Source organism: Chroicocephalus ridibundus, chromosome 14 (assembly GCF_963924245.1).
Source record: "Chroicocephalus ridibundus chromosome 14, bChrRid1.1, whole genome shotgun sequence".
In the NCBI taxonomy this organism is placed as follows: Eukaryota; Metazoa; Chordata; class Aves; order Charadriiformes; family Laridae; genus Chroicocephalus; species Chroicocephalus ridibundus.
The window spans coordinates 1,009,396-1,033,198 of record NC_086297.1 but is presented as its reverse complement, the minus strand read 5'-3'; the positions used below and the strand labels follow the sequence as shown (position 1 = coordinate 1,033,198).

Genomic DNA, 23,803 nt, shown 5'->3' with positions numbered 1-23,803 from the left:
GAAGAGATGCAGATAAAAAGCTGGATGTAAGAGTGCAAATTGGGCTAAACCCTGCTGCCTGGTGCCATTGTGACATTGTTGCATGCTTGACACTGTGGCAGGTTTGTGGGTTTAATGAGGTTCTCAGCCTGAGCAACAAGTTAATGAACAAAAGGCACTTCAAAAATGACTATAGAAGAATGCAAATTAAATTACACACTGGACATGTAACCGCCATGCTTATGGCATGACCAGTATTGGGTTTTACATCACACAGAAGTGTAAGCAAGACAGAAAATGAAAATGTGAACACATTTATTTGCTAAGGATAAGACTTCAGACTCTCTGGGATCCCAAAGCTGTGTAGGTTTAGCCATGAAAAGAAGGCTGATTGTAAGAAATGCAAGACATTTGTGTGCCTTGGGCTGGGTTTCAATTTGTACTGCTTTCACTCAGGGAAGTGATACCCTGAATTCGAGCGGTGGCATTAGGAACCCAACAGTGCAATCGGGTTATGTAGATTTTTAGCCCTTTGGGGGCTCTGGCACATGGGAAAACAAGAGGAAATACAAAATAGATGAAGCCCATCTCTGTTTTGAAGTGAACTGCAGACAGCAGTTCAGAGAAAGCAGATGGACAAAAATGCAAATGGTGGGGCCTTATGTGATCTCCGTTTTCCTTTATCCTGACCCTGTCTAGGTAACGTTGAGCTGCAAGAAGGTTTTAATTTCTGCGTAATGGGTGAAGATTTAAAACACGGCAAGGGATGACCATGGCAGCGGGCCCGGGGGTCAGCTTGGTGCCGGGGGAGGGCGGCCGCCGCCTCAGCGCGGCGACAGAGGGAAACCTCTCCTGAGGGGAGCCCGGGCGGCTCTGCTTTTGGCGGGCGCTGAGGGGGGGGCAAGAGCCCGGTGATGAGCCCCTGCCCCGGGCGGAGGGGAGGGCAGAGCTCGCCGCCTACCTGCGCTCACAGCTGCCCCCCGCAGCGCTGCGCGGCCGGCCGAAGCCGTGGGACGTGAAGCTGAGGGGTGTCAGCCCGGGGGTGGCTCCCCTTTGGGCGCGGGTCTTGCTCTGGGAGAGAGAACCGATAACGACCGTCGCTATTCAGGCGTGAGAAGGAGGTGAGTGCGGGGGTGAGGGGGCAGCTTCAGCCGTCGGCGGGGCTGAGGGGAGCCTCGTGGTGGGGCGGCGGTGGCGGGGCAGCGCCCCGTGACAGGTGGCGGTGGGGTTTTGGGGGGCACACCGTGTACCGGTGGTGGCGAGGGACGGGTAGAGGCGGCAAAGCGAGCGCGCCGGTGGGGCAGGCAGGGTCCGGGCGGCGCGGCGGGGGCAGCGGGGGGGTGCGGAGCCGCCCCAGCGCGCCGGCTCCAACATGGCTCTGGCGGCCGGCGGCGGCGGCGCCCCCTGGCGGCGGCTGGCGGGCGCGGCCGGTCACGTGAGGCGCTCAGGGCCTGCTGCCGCCGCCGCTTCCCCCAGTCAGAGCGGAGCGAGCCGAGGCAGAGACGAAGAAACAAGATGGCGGCCGGTGGCGATCCGGAGCGGGACGCCGGCAATTCGGATTGAGCCCTCGGCCCTCACGGCTCGGCGGCCCCCCTCCCCGGCCCGGATCCCTCGCAGGGGGGGGAGCTTCCCCGTAGCCGCCTGTCCGGACTCCGAGCGCCCTCCCGAGCCTTCCTTCCCCCTCCCTTCCCCCCCTCGGCCAGCGCCCAGAGATGCGGGGCCGGCGAGGCAGGCCGCCCAAGCAGCAGCAGCCGGCGGCGGCCACCGCTCAGGCGAGCTCCCCGGCTCCGCCCGCCCCGGCGGGCCCCATCGGGGGGTTGAGGTCCCGGCAGCGGGGCAGCAGCCGCGGCAGGTGGGCGACCTCGGCCCAGGCGGAGACGGCGGGGCCCAAGCAGAAGGGAGCCGGGGCTGCCCAGGCCTCTTCCCCCGCCACCGCCTCCCCCAGGGGGGGCAGCAAGAGGAAGGGAGGCAGCGGCAGCAGCAGCACCCCTGGTGGGGGAGGCAGCAGCGGTAAGGGTAGGGGCAGGGCTGGGGCTGGAGGAGCAGGGGGAGGAGGCGGAGGAGGCAGCTGCAACAGCCAAGGCAGGGCTGCCTCGTCCAGGAGGAGCATCAGCAAAGTGGTGTACGATGATCATGAGAGTGAAGAGGAGGAGGAGAGCATGGTGTCCGAGGAGGAAGAGGAGGGAGACCCCGAGGATAACCAGGACTCCGAGGAGGAAGAGGAGGAGGAGATAATGGAGGAGGAGGACGACGACGACTCCGACTACCCAGAAGAGATGGAGGATGAAGATGATGCCAGTTATTGCACTGAGAGCAGCTTCAGGAGCCACAGCACCTACAGCAGCACCCCAGGTAGAGAGTCAGTGGGATGAACTAAAACAAGTCGAGGGCACCCCACATGCTCCCTCTAGGTTTGCAAATACAGTCCGCACGCATTCTTCCTCCCATGCGTGTATGTAAGGGATGCCTGCAAGTACTCACAGGGAGAGAGGGGTATGCAAATTAACGACTGCAGCCCCACGGATGCAGGGAACATTAGAGGATGCTTACAAACACATGCACTAGAGGAGGGAGGGAGGGAGGGCAGTACATGCTGTAACAAGGGGATGCTTTGCAAATATGCATGGAGATTCTGGTGACTGCAGAAATGCATCATACACCAGAACATGTTGCAAACGATGTCAAAAGTGCATGGAGCATTCACTTAATATTTAAAAACAAGGGAAACGAGATGCATGCCTTGCAAAGAGGTCCTTTCAAATATATACAGGAAAGGATGGCTTGTGCTTGCAAATATAACTTGATGTTAAAAGGAAAGGAAGCACATGCAACTTGAAGTGGCCAAAAAAAAAACCCGAAACAACCATAAACACTGAAAAATTTCAGGCTCTTGAAATCAGAGGTATAACTGGATCCAACATTTACTGGCTTTAAGACAAAACTAGCTTTCCAAGGAGGGAAATGAGGTGCATTGTTCAAAATGGAGATTGCATTGTTATAGTTTGGGGAAAAGTGCACAGGGCCTCATTGCAAGGGTGTAAACCTAGTTTTAGTTAAACACAGAGATTAAAAGGTGGAGGTTGAGTCAAAAGTCTTGGTTTTAAATACTGCATTTATCTTAAGATATGGCAACCTTTAAAACTCACGTAGGGGTTAAAACTCGTTAAACATCATTGTGATTATTTTTTTGTTTTAACCTCGAGTGGCAAATTTGGGCTGAAATTTTTAAGGCCTGCATTTCTGTTTGTCCTTAATTAGTTCATTAACCATGTGGGTTTCAAGCTTCAAAAATTCTTTATCTAAACTTAAGCACTTTGGATTTATTTCAATTCATTCCAGAATGGAATTCAAGCTTAGAATTTTTTTTTGTTGTTGTTTTTAATTCTCTGAACCAAGAGTGTAGTTAAACTTAGGGATGACCTAGGAGTCTTGCTGAATTGGGCTGCGGGATAACAAACCCTGCTGCTGTACAAGTATTTGGCCAATTTGGAATGGGGGAGGAACAGGTTGTTGGTGAAAAGGCATCGCATCTTAATTAAAAAAGGGGTGTAGTTTTGAGTAGTTAGCTGACGACTTTTTAAAAGGGGGAAGTACTGGCTACTAAATGTGTCATTTGTTTTTATTTTGGTTAGTTAATGGTATCAGCTCATTATGTGACTTCATAATAGTCCTTTAAAAAGCTCTGTATGTCTGTCTCTATATATATTTTAATCTGTATCCATATGCTCAGGAACTTAAATGAATCAAAATAAGTACGTGCTTTACTAAACGAATTTAATTTAGAGATTTATATTATTTTTTTTTAAGATGTTAGTTTACCTGTTGCAGGGATGTCCTGCAATCAAATCGAGATTTTTAGAATATTTATTACTTTAAAGATTGAGGTCTAACTTCACAGAAGAAGAAAACTCTCAAGTATTCTCTTGACTTTTAACTCTTCATTTTCTGCTTAGTTGTGGTAACTTTGATTTTTATTACTTTTGGGGGGAGATGCTTTTGTCAGGGAAAGAATATTTTTATGATTTTACTTGGCTAGATCAGAGAACATATTTTTTTACATGAGCATCCAGGTTTAAAATGAGTTCTACAGAATATGGGTGTATTCAATTTTTGAAATGTTCTTAAGTGTTTTGGCAAATAACAAGATAGTTCTGTGTGCATTGTTGTGCAAGTGTAGACAGGTTTTATGTGGTATTTAGGTGTATCAGAAACCACTTTGATAATTTATATGTTTATTTCTCACTTAGGGTAGCTTCAGTTAACTTTTTTAACATAAGTTTTAAGTGTAAGCATTTTCATCCTTAAGTGCTTTTTTTTTTTTTATACTGAGTGTTTGATAGTTAAAACATCTCAGTTGTTATTTTGGCAATTTACTGGCAGTTCTCATTAGTTCAGTATTTGCCTAAAGGTCTCCTTCCCTCTCTCCCAGATATGCTGTTGCCCTTTTGCAAAGAAAGTAGGAACTTTTAATTCGATCAGCTTGGTCAGTGTCTTGTTTCTGCTGAACAAGTCCCGATGTTGTGAGTGTTGCTACACACTGGTGGCACTCATTGAAATCTTAGTCTTATCATAATCCAGGAAGAGATACTTGACACTAGAACAGCATTAATAGGCAAGGAAAAGATTCACCTAACCTCAATATCTCTTTATCTGACAGCGGCCAGCGCAGAGAAGAGTGTTAAGAATTGGGCAAGCATACAGTGATATGTCTTCAGAGTTCCTTCATGGGCTCCAGTGCTGTCCGACTCAGGTGCATGCTGAGCCAGAATTGGTCTTTAGCTATGTTTAGATACGGGTCCTTTTCTTTCCTATATTTATCTGCAAAACAGACGAAGTGTAATATACAGTGACAAAGTTCCTGTGGCTAACTGGAGGACTTGAAGGAGTGTCTCCTCTATTGTTTTAAGCTGGTCTCTGAAAGAATGCTGTGGTGCCTGGTAGTTTGTGTTTTTTTTTCTGCTAGAAGAGATGCTGAGCAATCGTTCTGCACTTATCTTCCCTCAATCACGCGCAGCCTGAATTACTACCACTTTCAGGATATAGTATTGAGGGCTGAAGAGTTTATGTTTTGAGAGCAGGGCATTGGAAAATTGTGATCCCAATCAAACTCTCCTTTCAACCAAGATTTTACATGTAAGTCGCATCCCACTTAAATGGGTGACGGACTTTTTACATTTTTTTTCAAACTTGCATCAATGAATTAAAAGATCACAGTGCAACGTCTCTAGCCAAGAAAGATCCATTTTTGTGCTCTGCTGGGGAATTTACACTATATCTTGAACTTGGATGTAGGAGTACTTTTGTTACTATATTGTTATTCAAGTATTTAAAGAAGCAAAATCTTAGGAATGATAAATGCCTTTGATATAGCACTTAACCGTGGTACAGTGAAATCTTATTGTGTGAATGCATATGGTGTTTATCATTGCTTTGTCTTCTGCTGGATGGACTTTTGGTAGAAGGATTTTGTGTGTGTGTGAGGTTCTTTCTCTTCTACCTTCTGGGGATACAAAGGTAGAGGTACTTTTAGGATGGTCATCCTATGTATCTTGTATCGCTAATGATTTTTGCCATTACCTGTCCACTGTAAGTTCTACTTCAGGCTTGTCACAATTGCATTATAGATATGAAGTATTTTCCATATGTTGCAGAATTTTAAAAGGATTTAATCAAGACGCCTAGAAGTCCTTCATTTTTTCCCATTTCTTGATTTTCTTTGTCAAAACTTGGAAAGCTAGCTTTAGGAGGAGCTATACATCTAGATTTTGGCTGAGATAACAGTCATCAGTTACCTTAACAAGCAAGTACGCAACAGTGGAGTTGTGAGCCAAAAGATTTGTCTTAAAATACATTAAATAAATTTTTTAGATGGATTTTGCTAGTCTGAGCATTTACAGTGATTGCCCATCACTTCTGTTAACCAGTTACTTCACCAGTGTACTTTTATCTTCCGAGTGAAAGAATTTAGCTGGAAACGAGGTGTTGCATTTTTTGTGTCTGTAGTAATTTTATATCTTAACACGTCTTCATGCTCTTGAATTGTTTAAGTGGAGACATTGAGATACGACAGTAAGATATGCAGCCTCTTTTGTCTGTCGTGAGAAGATTTACCAGCCTCCCAAACACCTTACCGGGGGTACCCTGTTCTCTGAATTAAATCTGGCGTGTTCTTATTTTACCACTTACTAATCTGAACTTTGATTTGTAGTCCAGAGGAACTATCGCTAGTTCATCACGCCGGTCATGAAAAATGTAAGAAGATGAGCTCTAGCAAAGGAATTGCGTAGAAGGCCAAACGAGTAAAACTGTGGCTGATTCTGTTGTATTGACATGCAAATTTGCAGTTTATCTAAAGAGGGCATTTGTCGGAGCTCTGTACAGCAAATACCGTACCATTGTCAAAGTACCTTTGTTATAAAAGGCAGAATAATTTGATGTACTGCAGATGAGTTTATTGTGCAAACTTTTTTTGTAGGTCTGCAGTAGAATTCCACAGCTGACCGTTGTGTTGCATAGAACTGGTGTAAGGTGAACAAACGTGGATTTTAGTGGAGCGGGGGCTGGCTCTCAGGGCTCACTAACTTCTGAAATTAGTTACAATTTATCGTGAGTGTGTGCCAGCTAAGAAATTGTCTGTCAGAATGTTACTGAAAATCGTTGTGTTAGTGCTATTTCCCCCCCCCCCTTTTTTTTTTCTTTTTTGCCCCCTGGCTTTGTGGGCACAACAGGGTGTGACTCTGAGTACTCACAATGACAGTGTGGGATCTCATCTGCTACTTCTCTTGCGTTAGTTATCCAAATGTTCATGTGATGCCTTAGAATTTAGGGGGTTTGTATCCTGGCTCCTACTAAGAGTGTACCAATGGCCGTAAGGTTGAGAAACTAAATTCTTAATGTAAAATGAATAGAGAGCCCTGGTTTGATTTAGAAGTGTACTACTGATAGATGTACAAACTGAACAAGTAAACAACCAAAAGTTTTACAGTTCTAAAATGGGATTTAAAGAACGTAAAGACCTATTTTTGTACAACTCATGGCAGTGGTCAAACTTAATTTGGGAGCACGTGTTGAGAATTTCTGCGATACGAGTGTTCTCAGGAAGAAGCTCTCAGGATCTAGTCTAGTAACGGGTTATTTTTTTCATTTGTGCTTCCAACTTCTAAAGCTTTTGTGGTACTTGGAATGTCTCATTTTTAATGTCGATTTAGATATTAAGTTTAATCTTGTTTGTGGTTGTTTCTTTTTCCAGGCAAAAGAAATAAATTTGGGTTAGGTATGATTGTTGCAGAGCAATATTCGAATTGGAGCTGCACTTACAAGTAGTTACAAATGCATCTTACTCCTTCAGAAATTTTTTCTGGAAGAGATTATTTGACTTGTGAATATTAGAAACATGTTTACTGTCATGTTGGCATTTTTAAAAGGGAAAAAAGTGTTTTGTATAAGTCAAAGCCTTTAATTTTGGCTCATCCCAAGAAAAAGATTTAGATTTTTCTATTTTGGTACTGCTTTTCATAATGTATTCTTATTTTATGTTAAACTGATTCGTTTTACTGCTTTTTCTTCTTTGCTGTAAGCTGAGCAAATGTTCTCCCAAGAGGTTGACTTTTAATTAAGGAACCGGTTTGGATATTGCTGTGACAAACGTGTAGCTATATCCAGTTTATGTATTCTGCTGGGGGGGGGTGGGGGAAGAAAAGAAAAATCACAAAAAATGTTCTTTTACAGATTTTCATTAACTATTTTCAGTTTTCTCAGTGATATCTAACAAGAACTTGTGTGTTGCTGTACATTCTCATTTGAAACCTGACTGGTGCATAGTAGTAATACAAAGTAGTACTCAGACAGCAAATGTCTCGTTCTTGTATGTTTATTAAAACCAATCAAAGACAGGACAGTCTGGTGAGTTTAGGAGGGTAGTCAAAAGCCAAAATTTCCAGAAGGAAGGAAAACATAGGAGAGGGCATCTTTTCTAAGGAGTACTCGTGCTTCCAGGACGTCATATAACTGCCAATTGGTCTTTATGTTGAGAAGTTTCTGTAGTGACTCATGATCTGGAAAACAAAACCAACCCAGTTCTATTTTACTAAAGATGGACTTTTATGTAAGAGTAGTGTAGTTTGACTTGATTTGTGGCACTTGAAGCCAAAAATTAATCTCTTATTGGGGGAAAATGGAAAATCTTTTCACTTGCTGGGGTCAATTTTGTGGAGTGTGGCGGGAGGGTGGTGGTGTGTGTTCTATTTTTTTTTTTTTTTTTTTTTTTTTTTTTATTTCCCCCCCGCCCCACTCCTGTGATAGATTACTGAAGTCTCTGAAACTCCTCGGTCTGTCTTTTCTCTCCCCTATACTTTATCAAGTTTATCCTTTCCACTGCAACTCTTGAACAGGAGCTCTAGGCTGGAGTCTTAGTGCCCAAGTGCTGAGAAATTATGAGGAAGTTTTTAGAGAAGAAAAATGAGACCAGTTGTCAGCTTTCTAATCAAGAAATGCTGGAACCAGTGTTTATTTTTTAGGTTATACTAGTGTCATGCTACTCTCCCTGTTTAAACAAGACAGTGGTTCTGGCAGAATATTTGTTATGTAGGACGTCCGTCCACCAGTCCATTACTTGAAATATATTGGGCTGAAACGCTATGTTTACTAGTACTGTGCAACTGGAGTGAAGGGATATGTAACATAAGTGAGACAAGGAAAAACTGGATTTTTGTGATTATTTTTTTTTTAGGCTACATGTGTGTGGTAATTGAAGCACAAAGAGCATGGAAATCATTATTTAGTCATGGTACAAACTTTCTGTATTCTGGACACTGATGTAAATAGTTCGTTCAAATACTCTGTTTTAAAACAGCCTATATCAACCAGAAGATATGTTAAAGATGGTTAAAGTATTTTTAAGTTCCATATCCTCCTGTGGTAAAGAGTTAGACTTTCTCTTTTCTTCTTTCAGTCTGTGAATGAAAATGGAGACGTGCTTTTTGGTCCTTTTAAACTCCACTTCATTTCTAAATTTTGAAGGGGTCAGCATTTGAACCAAATAGGTTGAATAGATGGAAATTTAAAAAAAATAATAAAGCAAGGGTTGGGGCCTTTTAAAGTGCTTCAGAAAATCTGGTTTTGGGTGCTCAGCCTGTTAGTTCAGTAATTTCATTTTATTCCAAATATTGTTAGTGTGTTTTGCTTAAATATTTGTAATATGAATTATTTTAATAGATTATGGTAAGTGTAGGCTATAATTATCAATATCTATAATTAAATGTGCCATATGAATAAAATTGTTTACTCTTTAATCTTAATTACAGGCAGCTCTTCAACTAGAGAATTCAAAATAGGGAGAGGCAACCATTGCAGACTACTTCATCACTTTTGGAGACAACTAGTGAAGGAACGCGATTTAAGAGAAGTTTATGCTAGATAGAAGTATAATGCTGAGACACTCAAGATGCTCTGGATCCTGTAAATAGTCCAATCGTGGCAGCAGGAGGCTATTGGCAGATCAGTTTAACCTTCCAAATAAAGCTATGGAATTTGAATGGCATAGAAGTGGACACTTTCTCTCTTTGTACTGGCTCAAACTTGAAGGTGGAATTTGATCTAGGGATTTGGTTAATATGCAGAAATGATCTCAGAAATATACAATTTACGTGTAATAAAAACGTAATTTTGGGAAACTTCAGTGTGAATAAATTGACTTTATTTAACTTAGAGTAGATACATCTGGATTCAGTTTAAAATTCTGGCCAGTCAGGTGGTGCTTAAAGGAGACGTAACTTCTGCTGGTACACCTGTGCTGGAATCCTCTGGATGTTTGTTTTAGACAAAGTAGTACATATTGCATTTTCTACTTAAAACAAAAAAACCTGCTGCTACAAGAAGACATTTCCACAAACGGGAAATTATTCAAGGCAAATCATGAAAATTATTTACCCAAAGTTATTTAATAACCAAGATAAATTGAAAAACATTAATGGCAGTAGGTGATGTAGTAATATAAAGTTAAGAAAAGAGAGCAACAGTGTAACTATGTTGACTGCTCAATGTGGTCATTGCACTGCATTTGCTATATTATTTCACTTCCATATATTATTTAAAATGCATATTAATATAATGCACATATGTAGTGTCCCAAATCAAAATAATTTTTGTTATTGTTTAATCATCAATTGCATAGTCTACACAAGCTTACACTTCTCTCTTAAATACTTAAATTGACTATTTTTTAAACAGTTTTCTCACAGATAGTACTCAGAATTCCCCAGGGAGGGCAAAATACATGACGAATGACCAAAAAAAAATAGTTGTTGTCAAATCCCGGAGTCTCTAAAATAATTAAAAGTACAATAAAGTAATTTGAATGTACAAGTGTTTGAGGAGACTGAAGTTGGATTTTTTTGTTTGGTTTTTTTTGCCTGCCAGTGAATGTCAAAGTCAAGCCTTGGGCAGTTTGCCCTGTGGAAAAGAGAAGTTTTTCCTTGAAGGTGAAGAGCTTGAAAAGTTGGATATGGTTATTGTAGGAAAACTTTTTTCAAAATTTGAGGGATTTTTTTTTTATTTTATTTGAAGAACAGTTGGGTAAACATGAACCGTGATCTTCCAAAAACCTTCACAGAACTTGAAACTGCTTCTGCGGAGTGTGAGCTGTATGGGGTGTCATCATGCTGCAGATAATTAGCAACGAAGAAGTTATCAGAATTGCAAACAAGCCTAGAGTCCTTATTTGGAGTTCAAAACTGCCTTTCTTCCACTGTCTGAGCGGGTGGAAGGGAGGGGGTTATCCACCCAACCAGCACAATACAAAAAAATTCAGCTCAGAAGAGAGACTCCGGCACTTTGACATCATTATATCATACTCCATTACCCTACACTTTTAATTTAAGTTCAACGGCCACTTAGAATGCTTCAAGATTTATGAGCATCTTGGCAGAGAATGTCCATCTTTTGCACTGGAGATTAAACTGCTTGGTTTTGTTGGTTTGGTTAGGGGTTTTGGTTGTCTGTTTTTTAAGGGTATCTGGAGTGTTTCTTGAGATTGCAGTTGATGCGTTAACCAGTAATATGTTTAAGCACAAATTGTTAGGAATTTCTCAATTTCTAAATCACACTCCGATCATCTTTTCAAGTTCAACCTGGGTACAGCAAATATCAGTAAGATATTTTAAGTGAAATTGGAAAGAAAAAAAAAATAAATATTTGAAATACTATGCCACCAAGGCATTCAATAAAAATGTGTCTGGGATATTCTGCATCTTTGAATACTTTGCTTTTTTAGCTCTGGCAACCAGATCATATGCAGTGCAGAATTGCTCAAAGCAGTTCAGTGTCTGAAAAGAGAAAAGATTGGAGCTCTTGCGATGCGGAGCGTGGTTTATGGTGTGGATCAGGAGTGTGGAGTGGTACGACGGTAGCCGTGCTGCGTACCACCAGGCATGACACAAAGTAGTGGACAGATGAAGCAGGCATTTTATAACGCAGTATGTTTTTCCTCATTGTCTGAACTATTAGTTTTACAATTACTTTTGAAATTTCTGTGCTCTATACCAGAGCAAACATGAAAATATGTAAATCGATTTAAATACAAGATGAAGAGTGGTGTGAATAATGCAATCACATTGGTTACGTTGTACTTGCACCAAAGTAGAAATAGTCTGTTTATGGTATTGTGACATAATTTGTGTCCTGTTAACACCTTTATTCTAAACCTCTAATTGTACCAATATGCTTCCTTTTTAAGAGGAAGTGGTAGACAACTTTTTTAACTTTTTCAGAAAATATTAGGAATGCCTTGTTCTGATGTTTTTGCGTCTCCTGTTAGTTTGATGTAACAAACATACCAGTGTTTATCTCTTGTGAAAGAGACATCAACAAAGATGGTGTCTGGGGAGTGTGTTTTTCAGTGAAGGATAAAAATAATGCATAGGACAATTATAATTTTGTTCTCGGAGTAGAAAATCTCAACAAATGAGAGGCAATAAGGAGTCTTTGCTTCTTGCAGCAGCATTCCTTCGTTCTAGTTTGTCTTTGCCTGAAATCACTGGGGTGGATGGGGAGGGTTGTCACTTCTGATTAATTTAGCTAAACTGGGGTTATCGTTCTTGCTGCTTTCTTTCTTGAAGTGCAGTTTCTTTTATGGCTTTACTGTGTGACAGACACCTTTTTCTGCTACAATTGCAAACACTGAAAAGAATCCTAGTTTCGAGCTCTGCCAGCTTTTTGTGATACTTGGACTCTGTGAAGGCCATTAGTCATTTCACAATATCTGTTCCGCATCGCTGTTGTCTTGCATGACCAACTGCTAGGACTGTTCCTACACCGTCCTGCAATATTGAGGGAAGCTTCAGGACCCTAAAGTAATTTAATCTGTGAGTGTGCACGTGTGTGTGTTTTTCTTTGGGGTCTTTTCATTAAACCAACTCTTCTATGCGTACGTGATTTTGGATCATGATGCTAGAAGAGTTGGGTTTAACGTGGATGTTTCTTGCTGTAAGAACGCTTGCTTTGTGCCTGGCTGTGAAACTCCTGTGTTTTTGTGTGTTTGCCACGATTAAACATTTTCCACTGATTTATGCAGAGGCATATTGGAAGACAGTCATACAAGCATTCTTGCATTTTCCACAGTCAGAACTCAAACTTAACTAAACTTGGAAATTTATTTTTATACGCAGATGATGTTGACCCATTACTTCTGTAATGGAAACATCTGGCAGTTCATCTTCTATATTGTTTCAGAGTGTCTAATTTGTTGCATGAGATTTCGTTCTTTACAGTTAGAGAGGGAGAGATGTATCTGGTGTCATCTTGCCATACTGGCTCAATGACTGATTTATTTTTCTTCTGGAAACCTTTGGCAAACTGTCAATTATGCATCGAGATGTTTCTTAAAGGTAGCTCTTCTTTTTGGGAGCTTTTTTTTTTCCTTTTCAGTGCATTAAAGGTTTAATGGTGGTGGTTTCAGATTCAGCAGAAACTGTCTTTGAGTGTCCGCTTGCCTCAGTAGGTCGTTTAGGGTTTTTTTTTCCTCTCGCTCCCCATTAGACTTATTTCCTGTATTTATGGGAGCATTGGAGGGAGTAGGTTGAGTTGAACAAATGCTACAGAGAACCATTTCCTCCTAATAGTAACATCCAGGATGACTAGAACTTACTTTATCTCTTCATTTTCTTGAACCGCTTATTTGGAGAGTCTGATATTCACAGAATTTGATCAAGAAATTATTGGTGTGAAGTTTAATATTCCAGAATACTTGTGGTATCACTCTTCAGTCTCAGATCACACAGTGGGTAATACATGTCACTTTTTATTAAAGCGTGCCTGTGAAGTTGCTGTTATGGACAACTTCATTTTTCCTTTGGATTTTCTCTGTGAATAAAATGCGTCCTGCTGACCACTTCTCTGTCTAGAATTGATAATTATGAAATTTAGTTGCTGACCAGAATTTTAGAGGACCTAAAACCAGTTTTCATCTCAGTTCTTGTTTTTAAACCAAGGTGATGGTTTTATGATTAGTTTATGAGATTTTCTAAACTTCAAGGTTGTGTGGGGTTTTTTTTTAAAAAAGGAAGTAGGTTTAATGTCTGCATCCTAGTACTTTAACTGATGGTTGCAAAACAGTTGCGTGTAGCTGGATACTCTTTCGTCATTTCGATAGAAGATTGAAAGATTTCGTCTGTCTAGTGCTGGGTACAGAAACTTCCCTCTCTTGTTTTTCCTTCTGCTTGGCATCACGGATAGTGGAATTAAAGGGAAGGAAGTGTAGCATCTCCTCTGAATAAGCATCTGAGATGGAATTAATTATGCTCAGTGTCTTGTCATCTAGGTAGTGAAACAGCTCTTTAGGTTAGCTTTTTGTGTTAGGCTTTGTCTTTCCATAATTCTATCTCCTCCTTATCCTGTGGATACCTCTCCTGTTTTGTTGAAGCACGAGGACAGTTGTTTTGGGGTTTTTATTGTTCTTTTTAAATTGGGAGTTTCTGAAGCATTTTCCTAAAACATATATCACTTTTATTTCTGGCTTGTAGGTATCCAGGAGAAATATTCTGGTTAGAAAGCAGTGGATAGAGTGATTTAGGTTCTCTTTTGCATTTTAATTTGGTTGAAATTGGTGTCCTAAGACATCTGCTTGAAATGATCTTTCCTGTATACTCTTGCTGGGTAGGAGAATAGCTTGCAGTATTTTAATACAAAATATCTGTTGTTTGAAGCTTGATTCTTCAAGTCTAAAGTTAAAATTCCAAGAAGGAATGATAAACTAGTCATGCTGAATAAAAATAACAAAAATTTCTAAATTAATATTTTGACTGAGGGAAATGTGTTTCTTTTTAACTAATTTAAAAAATTAAAATTCTAGATGTGATTTTAGAGGTTCAGCAGATGTATATTATACGGGAAATGCAACCGCCCTAAGTGTCTAAAGCAAAACTTCAGATAGGTTGTGTATTTTATTTTCATGCTGTTAATTAAACTATAAGATTATTTGCTGAATTACCACATTTATGTAACCGTGAAGGTGTGAATCCTTAGAAAGTTTGACATGGTCACTGATGATAGATGTTTAAACATGTTGATGTGTGAATGGCAAAGTTCTTATTGTTGTTTTTTGTTCCAGGTAGGAGAAGACAGAGAGTGCATCGTCCTCGTTCTCCAATATTGGAAGAAAAAGATATCCCACCCTTGGAGTTTCCTAAATCCTCAGAGGACTTAATGGTGCCTAGTGAGCACATAATGAATGTTATTGCCATCTATGAGGTACTAAGGAACTTTGGCACTGTTTTACGCCTCTCTCCTTTTCGTTTTGAGGACTTCTGTGCTGCTCTGGTAAGTCAAGAGCAGTGCACGCTTATGGCAGAGATGCATATAGTGCTTTTAAAAGCAGTTTTACGTGAAGAAGACACTTCAAATACTACCTTTGGACCTGCTGACCTCAAAGATAGCGTTAATTCCACTTTGTATTTCATAGATGGAATGACGTGGCCAGAGGTTCTGCGGGTATATTGTGAGAGTGACAAGGAATACCATCATGTTCTTCCCTACCAAGAGACAGAGGACTATCCTTATGGACCAGTAGAGAATAAAATCAAAGTTCTGCAGTTCTTAGTGGATCAGTTTCTTACAACAAACATTGCACGTGAAGAGTTAATGTCAGAAGGTGTTATTCAGTATGATGATCATTGTAGGGTTTGTCACAAACTTGGGGATTTGCTTTGCTGTGAAACTTGTTCAGCTGTGTACCATTTGGAGTGCGTGAAACCACCTCTTGAGGAGGTGCCAGAAGACGAATGGCAGTGTGAGGTCTGCGTAGCACATAAGGTGCCTGGAGTAACTGACTGTGTTGCTGAAATCCAAAAAAATAAACCGTACATTCGACATGAACCTATTGGATATGACAGGCACAGACGAAAATACTGGTTCCTGAACAGAAGAATCATTGTGTAAGTAAACTAATAATTTAGTATTTTCCCAACAATAATACCGTATTGTATGTATTTTTACTATGTACTGTAAGTTGCTGTTGCCATTTAAATCATTCTTGCTTTAGTTAAGACCGTTGCTTGCTGTTTTGTAAGTAGATTTCTAAAGACCACGTAATTAATCCATCGATTTTCTCCAAAATAAATATTCTCATAATCTATATAAAAAAGGAGAAAAATGCCAGGGCCTCCAGCTTAATTCTAATGTGCCTAAAACACACAAATGCGAGGAAAAGAAAGGGAATTTTAATGAGAACTCTCCAGTTTCTTGTAAAAGTTACTGAAAAGTAGTTTAACTCTCTGTGATCAGAAGGTGTATAGCAGACTAGTTTTGGTATGCTGTCACTGGCTTGGGCAGTATTTGGCTGGTAGATGCTGGTGCTGGTTTGATGGTCTGCCGTTGGAGCTAAGACTGTCAGAGGCACTCAAAGGTATTCCCCGTAGCTATTAACTAGAAATGCAGCAAATATTGCACGTGAACCCTTCTGTAGGTGTAAACAAAGTCAAAATAGCAAGAAATGCCTGTCTTCAAGTGATCTACTTTGTATGTTTAATACAATTTCCTATTACCGGTTGGTCTTGAGGTGCTAATGTATCTCAAAACACTAATAATAATCAAACCCTTGTTAGTGAGGGCTTCTGCTCAGTTTTTTTTTACCTGAAAAGTTGAATCTGAAATCATAAAAATACTTCAAAATTTTTCACAAGAAAATAGCTGAAGCCTGTTTTTTCTTACACCAGGATGTTCTTATGTAATTGTTCTCATAATAGAAGAGAAATAGTATTTAAGTGAAATTAACGATATTGTTAATTTAGGGAAAATAAAGAGGTTTTACTGGATTTCTTGAAATACAATTTTCCATTCAGTGTTATGGAGTAAAAAAGCCGTAGCTGAATGAATTTAGCAGAATTTCATACAAAACAGTTTACAGTGAATATTAAGATCTTAGCCAGTGTCTTTAAAAGGGATTGTACGGACTGTTGATGGCGTTACGTCTTGCAAAGAAGACACTTCTAAGGACTCATTTTAGTCCTTTAAAATATAGTGCCCTTTCTCCAATGTATGGTTAGCTGATGCCTTAAGTATTAATTACTTCTGCTCTTTGTTTCCTGTGTTCTTCTTTCACACTTGTGTGAAAGAAAAAAAAAAAAAGGAAGAGTCCATGTTTGATTAGTTACAAATGCCACAGTAGTGTCAAGTAATCTTTTAAAAGATACAGGCACTCTTTTATACTCTTATTTTTTTTTTATATTCTATGTTTGTACTGAGTCATATGCAGTATGTGGTGTGTATCATTCAGATGCTTCAGCAGGATGTGATGGTCAGCCCGAAGCTGTTGATATCCTAATTTTTCCATTGCCTCACACGTAATTTTCTACCTTCTTTTTCCAGAAGACGAGTTGAAAGTCTGATTTTTTGCAAAAAGCCTGGTTGTGAAGGGCATGTAGCTGATATTCTTTTTGCTCTAGTTACCTGTGCTGTAATAACTTACAGTCTCTTCTGTGCATGGGTTTTATATCTTTCCTTTCAAACTGTTGAGCAGAAGGTTGTTTAAAGATGGGTTTGTCTCACTGCTCGACTGTACGGACAGAACAATTATATTGTGCTTGCCATTAGAGGCCTGGGAATTAACGTAAAAAAACCCAGTGTCACTTGGGAGGTGATTTTAAGACAAACAGGTAAATAAGAGGTAAATAGGCACCACCCCCACCCCCCCAATATGTAGGCAGGTTGGTAATTATTTTTGACTAAACTTGATCTATGAAACAATGTATTTTTTCCAGTGAAGTAGAATGTTTGATGTTCAGAAGGTTTTGATACAGGCAGTATTTCAATGTATTTTAAATGAAAATAAATCAGGCAGGTGCTTCTTGATGCTTTGAAATCTACACACCTGAAAGTTATTTACACATTGGTAGTGATTTTAGCTGCACTAGAGAAGACATCTCCAAAGGTTAAATGTATTGAATATTTTTTTAATCATTTTGCATTCCTGTTAGAAGTTCAGTGGGCAAATAATTTGTTTAAAAAAATCATAAATCAAGTTTTATGAATGAAAGTTTTGTGTCCTAATTGGGATTTATTTAAATAGAAAATACATTAGTATTCCATTTCACATCAAAATAGAAGAGAACTGTAAACAATACGGCAAAAGGAAAATTTTTATGGGATTTTCCATTTTACTGATTTTTTTGTTAGTGATTAAAATAATTTAAAATATAAATAGAAAAGTATTTTTAGGTTTACAAAGACAAGAAGAAATGCAGTTCATCCATTAATAGTTTCCTGACTGTCTTTCATATTCTCATGCGGATCATCTAGGTTGAAAGCATCTTTCCCTGCTCATCCCTGTTGCCATTAGAAATTATGTCTTCCGCTAGTGTCAATGTGCCCGTGCATGCTTCCAGAACAACTTCTTTCTGAAGTATGTGGTTTGGGTTAAAAATTTTTGAAATCCTCCTGATGGAATTGGAAGAAAAGGCGGACAGGCCGTAGTTCTGGTAGGTCCGCAGCAGTAGCGCTCTTCAGCAGCGCGGTGGGGGATGTACAGGACCGACCAATTCCACTAGGCTTTTCAGAGAACTTTGCCATAATTAAATTTATGCATAAGGTACCTTAAAACTTTATGCTAAAGCCACTTCATAAGGGGACAAATGTATTTACTATAGAACTAAATTCCAAGAAAATCCACTTTAATAATTTACATAGATATTAAACTGTACTTCCATTTTTAATATCCTTTAGATTCAGTAAGCTTGCTGTATTGCAAACCCAACCTTTTCGCGTATATATATACTGAACAAGATCAAACCACACCTGATAACTGAAGGATAACTTAAAGGGTAACTGTCAAATGTTAAAACCTGAGATTCATGAAATGACATCATATCAGCTTTATTAAAATTACTAGAATGTGTTCACCAATGCCATGTGATCAAATATATCAGATCTAAAATATAATAGATCTAAAAGTAATCTGCACAAACACCGATTTGAAATCTTGCCCAGGGGGATTAGAGAATTGAAATCCTGAATTCTTGCATTTTTTTATTTTTCAAAGGGGTTTTTAGGGCTTTTTACTACTTCCCCCCCTTATAAATGTTATAAATCTCTCACACCACTGGTTTTCCCGTCTTTTAAAGGGTTTTGTAGTCCTGTTGTTCACTGCTACTTTTATTTCCACACTCACTGCGTCCTGAGGGTAATAAGCCTTGTCTAAGCCCATCATTGTGGGTTTGTTTCTCTTTTCAACCTCTTCTGTTTTACAAAGATGGAAAAGTGGATACTGAGGAGGTCTCCTTCCATACGTCCCCATCAGCAAATATCAACAAGATTTAAAATGAAAAAAAACCAAAACAAAACCAAAATAGACAAGAGAAAATAAATTCCTGAGGTTTTATTTCAAGCTGTTAGCAAATATAGTATGATGTCTCCGGGTCAGTTGCGTTTGTTTTGCATGTGAAGGTTATTTCTGCAAGTTAACGAGTCAGGAAATTTAGGGCTTTGACTTGCATTCTCCTAGTAAACTGCTGCAGTGTTTTCACAAGTTACCTTTCTAGAAATACTGAGATGCATTGGATTTGTCATATGTCTATCAAAGAAGGTAATGAAACATTGTTTGGCTTTCATTTTGAAAGCAGAAATAAGACACAAACTCTTATTCCTGAGTTGAATGTATCATCCGTGAAGGTCAAAAATAGTTTCAACTTTTTTTCTGCAAGATTTGTCGTGCTGATTATGTGCTTATTGGATCCTCCTCTGTTTTCTCCAATTAATTGAAAAGGTTTTGGACCATCGATTGAATAGATTACTTTAAACGTTTTACTCAATTCTTCAGTTTCTAACTATATCAGCATGGAATTCAGGAAGGGTTGTGTCCACTTCACTGTTACTTCACTTGAAATTTTCTAGCATCTTCTTTGTTGTCATTTTTATCAGTCTTAAAACTTGCCTCTAAAGCCTGCCAGTGAATAGTTCCTGGCAGCAAAGGAGGCTGAAAGAGGTAGGAAATATTCATATGGTTCTTTTCTCCCTTGCTTTGGCCTCACTTAACGAATGTGACTCAGGGGCGTCCCTGGAGAGGAAGCAGACCTGTCCCAGCACCGGGCTGGCAGCGCTGCCTGCCTCCTCGGAGAAGAACACTGGGAACCACTCCTTGGGTAGATTCGCATCTTTCCAGCTTCGTTTTATGATAGCCTCTCTGATTTCTTCAAAGGGTAAAAGTAACATCCCTTTAGCCCATGCGAGAAGGTCTTCAGGGAAAGTGAGCTTAAATCTCTTAATTTTTAATTTAACTCTTAACTAACTGCCAAAAAGGATTGTGTAGAATGATTTCTGCTGTAGTTCTGTGACAGTTAGTGAGTCGGTAACGAGCACTCCAAGGCTTCCACTGGCATACACCTCACTCTTGAAAAGAAGTCTGACCAAACACGAGCTGCGTGTCGGCATGCATAACAGCAAACTCGCGCTGTTTCATTTTCTGTCTGTGCTTTTGTCAAGAGAAAACCAGTTGCTGAACTTCTGTTACTAGGGCTGTGATAGCCTTTAATTCAAGAGAAATTCTGTGCCCAAAACCCTTCATAAATTAAGTAGAAGGGAAATAAAATACTCCTGGATAACCTTAGTCTGCTTCTAGAATATTATCTGAGCAGTTCTTTAATGGGTAGGTCTCCAATCACACATGGGAAGATTAGCTCTAGGTGCCTTCTGCAGAATATTCTCTGTGGCCTGGTGTTTTAATTCTTCACAGCGTCCCTCTGGCTTTTATGGGCCTGTAATATAGCATGCCTTTACTGGTACTGAAGGCTTTTTCTTGAGTTATATAGGGAAATTGAAGATAACAGCTAATTGCTTTTCAGTCTGATGGAACACTAGAATAGAAAGAACTAATGGGAAAGGAAAAGACACATGCTTCGTGGGACTTTCAGGTGACATACATACGCATCCTGGACGCTTTGGCATAGCTGTAGCAGTTTCAGACTTGCTAAATGGGGGGAGAAAGTGGAAAAAGAAGAAAACGCTTGGATGATCACTGTCAAAATTTAATCAAGGTGTACAAGCCTCTGTGCCTTTGTGCTTGTCTGGACGTGGGTACTAGCACAGCCTGACTTCATGGAGTGATGAGACGATATAAAGCCTTCATGTTGTTGCATGTAAGGTCATAGAAGATGATGTATAAATGGCATATCTGTCTAGTAAATAATCATGTAATGAGCTAGGGGTTCAAAACGAAAGGTTGAAGTTCCCTCTTTGGTGACTTAAGAAGTAACTAAAGTATAAACTTAGCAACAGCATGTTATTCTACAGTCCTGTTTGTAAGGAGTGTCTTGCTCTCGCCACTTCGTTGGACATTTGCCAGGGAAATGCAGAAGGCATCCTTTCCCTCTCCTTTTTACTTAAGCATTTTGTTTCATCCTTTTCTTTCCTCTTGCTGTATAAAGCTGTATTTCCTGCATTCTCGTCTCCCCTTCCATCTTAGGTTTTGGGTGTTTGCCTTTATCTTCCTTTTCTGTGGCTTTTGTTCACAAAGAATAATAAAGGTGCTGCCATTCCTATTGTTGTTAGGAAATAAGTTTCTTGGTTTGGAGGAAACATAGTTTAAATAATAATTTTTCTTTAACATAGAAAGCTACAGGCATAGAATATTCCATAGTGTCAAATGATTGTCAACGTTCATCTGTTACTTTTTGATGTGTAGTATGTGGGCAGTCTTCCTGAAATGAGCTGTTTTCTGAGAAAATTTGTCAAACTTAACAATGCTAACTTGTTAAAACTAATGGAAAGTTACTGGTAGCCTAGAGGAGTAAATGGGTAAAGTAGAATTAGTTGCTTTTTATGAGCAAAGGCCTTTGAGACAAATTATAGTATTTCTTTGCAATTGGTTCTATCATAAAAACCAAAGTCTGTTTTGTAGTAATGGTTGTGATAAATTAGCAGTTGAATTTTGAGTAATGTTGCCATTATATACTTCATACCCACCTTGGTTTAGTAGTATTCTGATTAAGTTGCGGATATTACAGTTGTTTCATAAACAGAACGTGGAAAACAGTAGATAGATGATGATCAGGTTGCCTTAATGGTGGTTTGGCTTTCTGAATATCTGAGGCCAGTTTTTACCATCTTTAACGTATCAGCCACGTGGAGGCAGCCAGTCGAGAGGAACACAAAAGAAACCTTACAAGGGCAGACCTGGGAAATGACAATCAGTTTTCCATTCCTGTTGAGAATTTTGTTCAGGATTATTAGTGGGCCAGAGGCCTGTAATGCTTTTACAGGTAGTGCAAGTGTAGCAGTAGTTTATCTCCTCTTCCACCTGTGGAGGCCAGGCTGATAAACCATTGTGTCACCTCGTACGATGTTGCAGAAATGCGTGGTCCTGCCTACAGCCAGCCTGGATCCAGTGGCTGCTGCTTACCAGGACCCAACAAGCCAAGCTGAAGTCAAGCAGCCTTCTGCGGAACCGCTTGGAGCGTCCTCCTTACGCTCTCCAGCCCTCTGGGAGAGCCTGTTACCCGAGACATTTATGGAGTTCACGTGGGTCTGGTGGCCCTGTTGAGATGCTTTTGTCACTCTGGTCCTTCAGTAGTTTTGTCTCGGCTTGTGGTGTTATGGAGTACCCCAGATAAAAAAGTGTGGAAAACCCTTGATCTTTTCATAGGATCGTATTGTGACTCTGTTGTCCCCTACTGACCCGCTCACAGGTGAATGCCATAGGGATACTAATATAAACTACTTTATGAAAGTGACATTCTACACTTTGAATTTCCTAAGCACTATTTCCTGAAAATGCAGTCAGAAACACTAACCTTTATGGATTCTGGATCCATACCCTCTCTCATTGCAAATTGTGTGAGACTTAGTAGATTACTAGTTACACTAATGGTAAACATAATGAGAATAAACCCTGTTGCCAGATTGGACAAACCAGTTTTAAGGAGATTCTTCAAAAGTTTTCCCGAGGAAGTTGTCATGAGAACTTCTGAGGGGATGAAAAAAAGGGAGGAAAGCAAGAAAGGAGTATGTGGGTACTGAACTGGGTGTATGTAAGTGTCCTCGTGTGATTTGTTTATTCACATTCAGGTATTGGCATTTAATAGTTTTCTACAAAAAAGTAGGCTGATACTAATCTTTGTCATTTATCCAGATATTTTTAATTTTTTTTTATACTCTTACAGAGAGGAAGATTCAGAAAGTGAGAAAGATAAGAAAATCTGGTACTATAGCACAAAGATACAGCTGGCAGAGTTAGTTGAATGCCTAGACAAAGATTACTGGGAAGCTGACCTATGTAAAACTCTGGAAGAGATGCGTGAGGAAATTCATCGGCACATGGATGTGACAGAAGACCTGACTAATAAAGCAAGGGGCAACAACAAGTCTTTCCTTTCTGCAGCAAATGGTAAGAATATTTTGTTTAATGGGAATAGATGTTGCACTTCAGATCAAATACCAGAGTATATGTATTTTATTATAAGAAGTTTATAGAAGTTGATAGAGAATTTCCACGCAGGTGTACCAGCATGGCTGTGTAGTGCTGACTACTTGCAGCACTGTTTCATGTATTCCAATGAGACGTGGAGTGGCAAAAGTATTGGAGCTCTAATATTTGCACCAATATTATGGAAAGTGTGGAATAATGCATGTCTCCTCTGCAGTTCCCCACCAACTTAATTTATCTACCTTGCAGCAATAAATAGCAATACAAATCTGTGAAGGTTTGAACTTCGGTTCTAGGGAACATGTGAAGATTAGATACTCAGGTTTAAAAGTGGATTTAAGTCATCACTATATAAATGCATAACTGAGCAATCAATAATTAGATCTTTGGAATTGTTTCTTCCAAGTGGGGAAAAGTAGTAAGAAGTTGGATGTTATCTTTTATCTCATCGAAAAGTAGTATTTATGTCATGTTATTTCTGCTCAGTGGCTCTGTAGGTGGTGGTGTGTTGTTTATTGATGGCAACATACGTTCTATTGTAGATGAAATTTTGGACGTTATCAGAGCAAGAAAAGGAGAAATAGTGGAAGACAAAAACACAGCAGATGATGAAGAAAAGGCCAAAAGTGATGTTGATAATGACCAGACGGATGCTGAGAGGGGCAAGGAAGAATCTGGAGACCAAGATAAAATTGAGCAGACATCCACTGAGGAAGATGCGGAAAAAGTGAAAACAGAAGGTAAAGAAACTATGACTGTGCTTTAACAACTTCATTTAAGTAAAGGGAATTTTTAGTTAAGATCCTCACATTTCTTTAAGTGTTAATGGGGTATTTATTTTTTTTTAATGATTCTCTAAGTTATTTTTTTAAGTAATAGGTGATATTTCTCAGTTTCTTTGTGGTTGTATGTTTTAATTAT

At 39.8% G+C, this 23,803-nt stretch overlaps 1 protein-coding gene across 11 annotated transcripts in view; it reads left to right on the top strand.

The window, feature by feature from the left end:
- Nucleotides 1-1,439: 1,439 nt before the first annotated feature.
- The window catches only part of BPTF (bromodomain PHD finger transcription factor), a 57,568-nt gene continuing 35,204 nt past the window's right edge, over nucleotides 1,440-23,803 (top strand). For 7 of the 11 annotated variants that reach the window (XM_063352584.1, XM_063352580.1, XM_063352586.1 and 4 more), the window contains exons 1-4: nucleotides 1,440-2,331; nucleotides 14,582-15,404; nucleotides 22,620-22,843; nucleotides 23,425-23,622. In XM_063352584.1, the coding sequence (XP_063208654.1) occupies nucleotides 1,692-2,331; nucleotides 14,582-15,404; nucleotides 22,620-22,843; nucleotides 23,425-23,622 (1,885 nt within the window). In that variant the 5' untranslated portion in view covers nucleotides 1,440-1,691. The remainder of the gene's footprint in view (nucleotides 2,332-14,581; nucleotides 15,405-22,619; nucleotides 22,844-23,424; nucleotides 23,623-23,803) is intronic. The other 4 variants (XM_063352585.1, XM_063352581.1, XM_063352577.1 and 1 more) reach the window with 1 other exon arrangement.